This window comes from Crocuta crocuta, unplaced genomic scaffold (assembly GCF_008692635.1).
Source record: "Crocuta crocuta isolate KB4526 unplaced genomic scaffold, BGI_CrCroc_1.0 scaffold1171, whole genome shotgun sequence".
NCBI lineage: Eukaryota > Metazoa > Chordata > Mammalia > Carnivora > Hyaenidae > Crocuta > Crocuta crocuta.
Window position 1 is genome coordinate 382,600 of NW_027530879.1, and position 8,858 is coordinate 391,457.

The following is an 8,858-nucleotide window of genomic DNA, read 5'->3' on the forward strand; positions in this document are numbered from 1 at the left end:
AGATTCTGGGGCATTTATCTGGAGGCCAGGTGATAATGACCAAATTGTTACTAAGGGAAATATTTTTCCTCAGTCTGGACCCTCTAACCTAGCTCTACATATTCATTGGATTTATCATATACCTGGAGACCTCTTCATTTCACTTTGTCTTCATAGATACAAGGTATGACATGTAGACAGACAAAGAGTGTACTATTAAACATTGCACCTGGGCACCTGGGTGGCTCAGTTGTATAAGTGTCCGACTTTGGCTTAGGTCATGACCTCGCGATTCGTGGGTTGGAGCCCCATGTCAGGCTCTGAGCTTTCAGCACCGCTCAGAGCCTGGAGCCTGCTTCAGATTCTGTGTTTCCCCCTCTTTCTGCCCCTCCCCTGCTCATGCTCATGCTCGCTCGCTCTCTCTCTCTCTCTCTGAAAAGTAAACATTAAAAAAAATATTGCACGTGGACATCAGGCATAAACCAGACACTTCTGGGTGAATACAAATGTGTGATCACCCCAACTATACTGAGACAGGTTGGCCTGAGGGGCGCTTAAGGTCATTTCCAACATCTAAGACAATATCCTTCTACACATAGGGACAAATAAGTACCCTGAACTTTATTTAAAATTGGCATTGAGGAGAGGCTGGAGTGATAGGGCAGAATCCGTCTCTTAGACGCCTGCTACCCAATGGCGACACCTGTTACCCAATGGCGGCTCAGTTGCGTGAGCCCCAGGATTACACTATTTTCAGTTCTTCTGTCTTTGTATGAGTACTGTCATGTCACTGATGTATTGGCTCTAGGTACAGTGAGAGGTTTTATGAAGTACATGTCACTGTTTCAACTCTTCATCTTACCTCCAACCGAGCCTGGGCCTAGGCGTCTGCGCCACATTAGGGAAGACATGCTGCATGCTTCAGCCCTCCACAGCATGACCTTTCCACCACCTTCTAGCTCCCCTTTATCCCTACCTTCTTCCCTGACATCCACCCTCAGGAAAGCCTCTGATGGAGTAATTCAAACTAAGACATAAAAGACTGAGAAACACCAGCACAAAAATTAGCCAAAGGTAATAGCACTCTGACGAATAACAACCGAAGGGAGTGACCTTCTAATTGTGGGTTTTGGTCTTTAGCATTTGGATGAATTGGAAGTTTTCCATCTGCTTTGGAAAGTCCTGACCTGACCATATAGACAGTCTCTGTCCCCACATTTCTCAATTCAAATGGTGCATGAGAGGTGTGCATCGGGGAGATGATCAGGAAAGACCTGCCCTCTTCAAAGTGAAAGAGAAATCAGAACCAGAGGGCTGTGTGATCTGGGGCTCAGCCTCCTTCACTGCGCTTGGTGCCCGCAGCTTTCCCCTGTATCAGTGGCCCTGAAGCATCTGTTTTGTGGCCAGAGCTTCATGGCCAATTCTATTCTGTTCTACTGAAGGCTGAGTCACTGAGGTTTAGATGGAAAGTCACACCTCAGGACAAGGCCCAAGCCTCTGCGTCTCTGACACTGACATACTGAAACCTTTTTAAAAAAGAGAGTCAGGGGGCGCCTGGGTGGCTTAGCCGGTTAAGCGTCCGACGTTCGCTTAGGTCATGATCTCGCGGTTCGTGGGTNCTCTCAGGTATTTATTTCCTCCTCAGGTGTCATTTTCTAACCAGAGGGTCCCTGTGAGCCCCCAAACCCATGCCCCATCCCCCATCACACCCTGTTCGTTTCCCTTGTATGACATTTTGGCCAAAGCCAAAAGACTACAGACATCGTTGATCTCACAAGAGAAACAACTCTGTGGACTGTTGAGATCTGCATACAAAGTAAGACATGATGCACTTGGCTAACTTCGTGAAAAAGGCAGTATTTAAAGATTACACCCAGCTGTCCCGTAGCATCTTTTTCTCCGGTCGCTATAACTCTTACTGTCTTAATATAACCACAGGGCCTTATCTACTGCTATCCTGCAAATAAAGAGATTTGTTAAAAAAGCACTTGATTTGAAAATAGATGCAATAAATTGTGCTTCTATGACATTATTATAAGAAAAATATTGGCTTGAGGGGCGCCTGGGTGGCTCAGTTGGTTAAGCATCCGACTCTTGGTTTCTGCCCAGATCATGATCTCACCGTTCCTAGGACTGAGCCCTGAGTTGGGCTCTGCACAGAGCCTGCTTGGGATTCTCTCTCTCCTCTCTCTCTCTGCCCCTCCTCCGTGCACTCTCTCTCTCTCTCTCTCAAAATAACGAAATAAATATTTTNAAATAAAGAACTTGGGGCCCAGCTAGGAGGCCATCTGGTCCTCAGTGCCAGCCCGTGTGAAAATGCACATACGCGGGCCCCACCGCACAAGCATAATTAGGTGGTGGAGACTCAGGAACCTGTATTTTTGAAAAGCTCCTCGGGTGATTCTCTGGAGCAATCAGGTTTGGAAACCCCTGATCAGGGCCGACACCCCCTTTTGCACACTAGAAAGTGGAGTCATCTGTTATGTAGTTAAAAATCACTGACTCTCAACTATGCGACTCTTTCTCATTGCAGCTGGTTTGCAGGAAACATCTCCAGGTCACAATCTGAGCAGTTACTGAGACAAAAGGTAAACAGTCTAGTTTTTGAAATAGCCTCTAAGCCTCTCTATTGCTGGGCCCAGAGGGTGACACGCTTCTCGTAGAAACCAGATCACTAACGTTACAGTCATGTCATCGCGGGGTCAGCCCCTGGGTTACCGGGCCCTTGGCATCTAGCCACTTCCTCTGTTTCCATTATCTGCTGCTGTGGATCAACCCACTTCAAGATTCAGTGGTTTGAAACCAGATTGGCCACCCCACCATTCGGTGAGTCCGCTGGGCCCTCAGTGCTTTCATGCTTTTTTTGGCTTAGGGCCATTCAGGTATCTGCAGGTAGCTGGTGGATGGATGGGGCAGGGGTGGGTTTGGCTGCGGCAGTCATCGGGGTGCCACAGTCCTGCTCCGCGTGGCTAACGTGGGCTTCCTCCCCGCGTGGTCTCAACGCAGTGGCAGAAGAGGAAAGCTCTGCAGTTTAATGCAAGCACTTAAAGTTTCTGCTTTGCACGCACTTGCGACTGCCCTACTAGCCAGAGCGTGTCACATGGCCCGGCCCAGCCTCCCTGCCGGAGGGGCTACATAGTAGGGGACAGGATTTATTGGGGGCCATGTATATAACGGTCTGGCGCAACACCGACCCTGCTCATCAGCACCTAAACCAGAATGCAACAGACGTAATAAGGAATAAGTCTCCTTGATTTTGTTACTCAAGGCATGGAATTACCAGGAGCAAACTCTTTTGCCCTACAAAAATGATGCTGTGATACAGTTCAATCTAATAAAGCACACCAGTGGTTTCCTTGAGGGGTACTAGCGAGAACGTGGTGGCCTCACTGCCTAACTGGGGGTCCTGCCACATTCACAGGTTATTATCTGCTCTTTCTGAATCCGGGTCTGCTTAGAATTAGCGCAAGTCATTAAGAAAGACAAGTTGAGCATGGGACTTTAACAAAGGATTTGTTCTGCATCTCTGATTTTCTAATACCTTCCAAGGGCATGATATGGTGATATGTGGCTTTATATTTTATTTCTGAAAGACTGATACATCAGACTAGCTCAAATACAAGATGGAGAAAATTGGGGCGCCTGGGTGGCTCGGTTGGTTAAGTGTCCGACTGTGGCTCAGGTCATGATCTCATAGTCCACGAGTTTGAGCCCCGTGTCAGGCTCTGTGCTGACAGCTCAGAGCCTGGAGCCTGCTTTGGATTCTGTGCCTTCCTCTCTCTCTGCCCTTCTGCACTCACACTCGGTCTTTCTCTCTCTCTCTCAAAAATAAACAAACATTAAGGGGCGCCTGGGTGGCTCAGTTGGTTAAGCATCCGACTTCGACTCAGGTCATGATCTCACAGTTCGTGGGTTTGAGCCCCGCATCAGGCTCTGTGCTGACAGCTAGCTCAGAGCCTGGAGCCTGTTTCAGATTCTGTATCTCTCTCTCTCTCTCTCTCTGACCCTCCCCTGCTCACGCTGTCTCTGACTCTCAAAAATAAATAAAAAACATTAAAAAAAAAAACATTCAAAAAAAGAGAGAGAAAATTACCAGTGGGGGTTAAAAACTAAGTGCAGAGGGAGAGTCAGAGTACACAGGGTAGGTCTTTAACGGAGCTGAGTGAGAGGAGGAAAGCTCAGCTGGGGGGCCCCTTCTGTGCCAGCTGTTGGATGACCCGTACCGTCAGTGACATTTAACGTGGACCTAAAAGATCAATCTTCCTACTACCTATAGTTTTCAAGAATAATGAAAATGTTCTCTGTTCCTTCCACACTTTCCTTCCTTTGCAGGGAAAAGAAGGTGCATTTATGGTTAGAAATTCCCGCCAGGTGGGAATGTACACAGTGTCCTTATTTAGCAAGGCTGTGAAGTAAGTATGACATGGCTTCCTTCCTTTTATCTTTTGGGTATGTCCTTTGAATATGCCGGCCATTTAGTCACATTTTGGGATAAGACACCACCTTTAAACCCTAGAATTTTGGATCAAAGTATTTCTATTGAATGCGACCATTTGTCATTGCCTTTCCCTCCTACTTTGAGAGGTCGTTCTCTGGAATGATGCCAGTCAATGTTTGGTAAAGGCATCTCGGGTTACTCCCCTCGACTTGGCCCTAAGCCTAGAAAGAGAGAAAAATAGCAATGGAGCCTGTCTACACTCTTGGCCCTAGCCACCTACTGAGCTGAGGAACCTACCCCAGTGTCTGGTCTCCAGTAAGTCTTTCCAGTGGGCGCAAAGCTGGCAGAAAGTTGAATGGGTGTATCTGTGTTCCCCGGATAGTTTCCTTCCAGGGTCTTCTTTGCGTGGTTAACAGTTCTGGTTGGAAGCTGTGCCTTGGGGTCCAACTCCTGACCCTACCACATCAAGGCTGTGTGACACCGGGCAAGTTTCTTAACCTCTGTGCCTCAACTTCCCCATGTGAAAGGGAAAAATAACAATGACTATTGGGTTCTCTGGAGGAAGTGAGTTAATTCATGTACTGGATCACAACACTGCCTGGCACAGAGTGAGCACTTAATAAATGAATAGCAATTACTATTACAGCCGTTCTATGTGCTCCACTCCCCCGCCCCCAACGCTTGGGCATGTACGACATCCACAGGCACTTTGTATGAGTCACCACCACCCACAACGGGACACCCTGCCAGAGTTTCACAGGCCACGTCCCCATTGGCTGTTAGCTCTTCTGTTCCTTCGAATCATCCAGAAAACTGTTTTTATTTGGACCATTTTACAGATGAGAAGTCTGAGGTTCCAAAAGCACTCACGGAGACACACCCACAAAATTAACACGCGACCCACGTGAAGTCAGGCCTTCAACAGTAGAGTTCGTGTTCTTTTGGCCATACTCCTGTGTCTACACTGAGAACCCCCAGTGTTCTGAGACCCGAATCTAGCCAAATCTAGATTAGGATCATTGGAAAAAATATTCTTTTGATGGTTGGATTGCATGACCCTCTGCCTTGGGGCTGTCTCCACATACAGTACCTACCCTTGGTACCTACATGGGGGGGGGGGTAATAATTAAGTGATTAAAAGGTAATTTTATTTTGAGAAAAATGTTATGAAGTATCCATCTCCAATGTGAGAGACCAGGATGTACCCTAAGCAGTCACACAGCATTTCCCAATGCAGGAAGCCATCCCTGGCCCATCTCACGTACAAGGCTGCACGCCAAGAGGCATGGCTAAAGCCAAGCCAGTGGGAACTGGGAAGATCTGGTTCACTGAGCATTAAGAGCTCTGAGACCGTCCGGCCCTGCAGCTCCAGCTGAACCTGACATCAGGAGTCCCCCCAGTCAAGATCCGTGACACCGGATTTAGTTTTGAAGGTGGCCCGGTAGAGAACACAGCAAATAGACGAGGAATCAAATGAAAATAATCCAAATTAATGAATATGGAAGCCTTCTTCTCACGAAACATCATACATGGGCTTGAACGAATATCATGCTAAGACCAAGAGCCACGTGGCCATTTGCAACAAGAAACCACCGTTTTTCCTTTTTACAGGTGCAACTTTAACTAGGCTAGCATCACAGCAACAACAATTTATGGACAGTTTCTTATGAACCAAGCATAGCGCAAATTGCTGTATATCAGATTGCACCCAATCTTTATAACAGCCAGACGAGGTATCTAGCGAACAGTAGAACTGGGCGAGAAACCCAGCTAGGCCATACTCTAAAACCCGAGACAGGCATATGATTCCTGATTCGTCAAAATCAATGCATCTGAAGTAATGATTTAACCATTGTTTAATCAAGCTTCAATTGGTAATTAAAAACATTCTACCATTCGTTCTTCCTTACCAGCGATAAAAAAGGAACCGTCAAGCATTACCATGTGCACACAAATGCTGAGAACAAATTGTACCTGGCAGAAAACTACTGCTTTGATTCCATTCCAAAGCTTATTCACTATCATCAGCACAATTCGGCAGGTAATTTATTTCAGTTGTTCTCTTGTGGGTCCTTGTTGATAAATATCAATGGTCTTGGATACTGCTGATCCTCCTAACGTTCTTAATCACATCGGGAACCATGAAAGTAGGCTTAAAAATGCTCTCAAGCCATATACCTGCTGTGATTTTAGCCTACGTTTCCTGGAATATCGCACCATATACTTTAAAATGCCATAAAACTCTAAAAACCATATACTCTAAAATGCGAGTTGAGTGACTCAGAAGTAGAGATTCTCAGGGCACCTGGGTGGCTCAGTTTGTTAAGCATCTGACTCTTGATCTCTGCTCAGGTCATAATCTCATGATTCATGAGGTTGGGCTCTGTGTTCTCTCTGCCCCTCCTCTGCTCATTCTCTCTCTCTATCTGTCTCTCAAAAATGAATAACTTTAAAAAAAAAGCTAGAGATTCTCTTTACAAAGATATTTGCAGTCTTGTTCTGCTTATAGGAATAAGTTGATTATAAACTTCAAATATAGCAATGTTTACCATTGGAGCGACAGCCTCCATGGACAAGTTGGTGTCTATTCTGACAGAATTTTTTTCTATGCTGATATGAACACTTATTATATATTATACAATTTTTTAATGTTTATTTTTGAGAGAGAGAGACAGAGTGTGAGCAGGGGAGGGGCAGAGAGAGAGGGAGACACAGAATCTGAAGCAAGCTCCAGGCTCTGAGCTGTCAGCACAGAGCCCAATGAGGGGCTCAAACTCACAAACTACGAGATCATGACCTGAGCCAAAGTTGGATGCTTAACCAACTGAGTCACCCAGGTGCCCCTATTATTTATTATTTATATAAATAAATTATATGTGTATGTATACACATTATATTGTACAGAGGTGAGATCATTCCACACACACTACTTTTCAGCTTTCCTAATTTTTTTAAAATGTTTTTATTTTATTTTTGAGAGAGATGAAGCACAAGCAGGGGAGGGGCAGAGAGAGAGGGAGACACAGAATTCGAAGGAAGCTCTGGGCTCTGAGCTATCAGCACAGAGCCTGACGCGGGGTTGGAACCCACGAACTGTGAGATCATGACCTGAGCTGAACTTGGACGCCTAACCAACTGAACTACCCAGGCAACAAAAAAAAGTGTTTATTTTTTAGAGAGAGAGAGAGAAAGCATGTGAGCAGAGGAGGGGAGAGAGAGAGGGAGATGCAGAATCTGAAGCAGGCTCCAGGTTCTGAGCTGTCAGCACAGAGCCCAACACAGGGCTCAAACTCACCTACTGTGAGATCATGACCTGAGCCAAAGTCAGAGGCTTAACCAACTGAGCCACCCGGGCTCCCTGATCAGTTTGCTTTCTTTACACAACATGTCTTAGTGATCTTTGCATGCAAATAGATATAGCTCACTTTGGTCTACTTAACAGCTATGTAGGATTCTATTATAGAATTACTCCACAATTTATTCACCTAACCCTATGTTGATACAGTATTTTTGTATCAGTTGTATCAATTTTAGTATACAGTTGATACAGCATTTTTGCATTGTAATTCATGGTTTCAATGCACAGTCCTATACACATAGCTCTGTGTATCTGTATTAGTGTTTCTGTAGCCGAATTCCCTAGAAGTGAAATTTCTAAGATAATGGTTAAGAACATTTAAAATTTAGACATTTTCAAATGCTTTTCAGAGATGTACACTCCCACTAACAGTAATTTCCTTCACCCTCACCAACACTGGGTCCTTTGAGTGTTTTTAGATTTTGCCTAATCGACCAGTGCAAACGTATCTAGAAATTCCTTCTAGCGGCAGTGTTGACTCACCCTGTGGGGTAATCATTTCACAGCATATACACGTGTCAGATCATCATGTGGCATACCTTAATGTTACATATGTCAACAGTATCTCAACAAGCTTAGAAAAAAAGAAATTAAAAAGAGGAAATCTCCTCTAACCGTCTTTTCTAGACTAGTGCCACTTATGGGCAATGACTGGATCAATTTCCAACAGTGAGTAAAAATAAGCTGTGGGCTCAGCGTCAGATGTGTGCAAGTCTATCTGACCAGGTTACATGCACGCAGGTGACCTGGCCTCACTCCTGGCTTTGATTTCGGCCCTTGTATTTTTCCTTTGTCCCAATTTCCTCAACTGCACCTAACAAGTACCCTTTGGAAAAGGTATTGTATAAACAAACATCTCCAAGTAGAACGATTTCACTCCAGAAGATGCACAAGAAACTCCACAGGGTATAGGAAGAAAACATTAAAATGATTATTTAGATATTTCTAAAAATCTCTTTCCCTTAAGTTTTCTATTGGGAGTGGGTTTTGTGAGTCAAGTAACGTGTCAATATAGCAGCCATAGTACGTATATATTTTGGAGGAGTGAGCTAATCTTTTTGCCAATTAAAGGTCCAGGACTTA

General features: G+C 45.1%; 1 protein-coding gene across 5 annotated transcripts in view; it reads left to right on the plus strand.

Moving 5' to 3' along the window:
- BMX (BMX non-receptor tyrosine kinase) overlaps positions 1-8,858 on the plus strand; it is a 47,573-nt gene that overhangs the window by 23,120 nt on the left and 15,595 nt on the right. For 4 of the 5 annotated variants that reach the window (XR_013336395.1, XR_013336396.1, XM_077769640.1 and 1 more), the window contains exons 10-12: positions 2,513-2,567; positions 4,312-4,391; positions 6,331-6,458. Coding sequence is in view for 3 of the 5 variants with exons in the window: in XM_077769640.1 (XP_077625766.1) it covers positions 2,513-2,567; positions 4,312-4,391; positions 6,331-6,458 (263 nt within the window). In the remaining 2 variants the exon portion in view is untranslated. The remainder of the gene's footprint in view (positions 1-2,512; positions 2,568-4,311; positions 4,392-6,330; positions 6,459-8,858) is intronic. The other variant, XM_077769642.1, reaches the window with a different exon arrangement.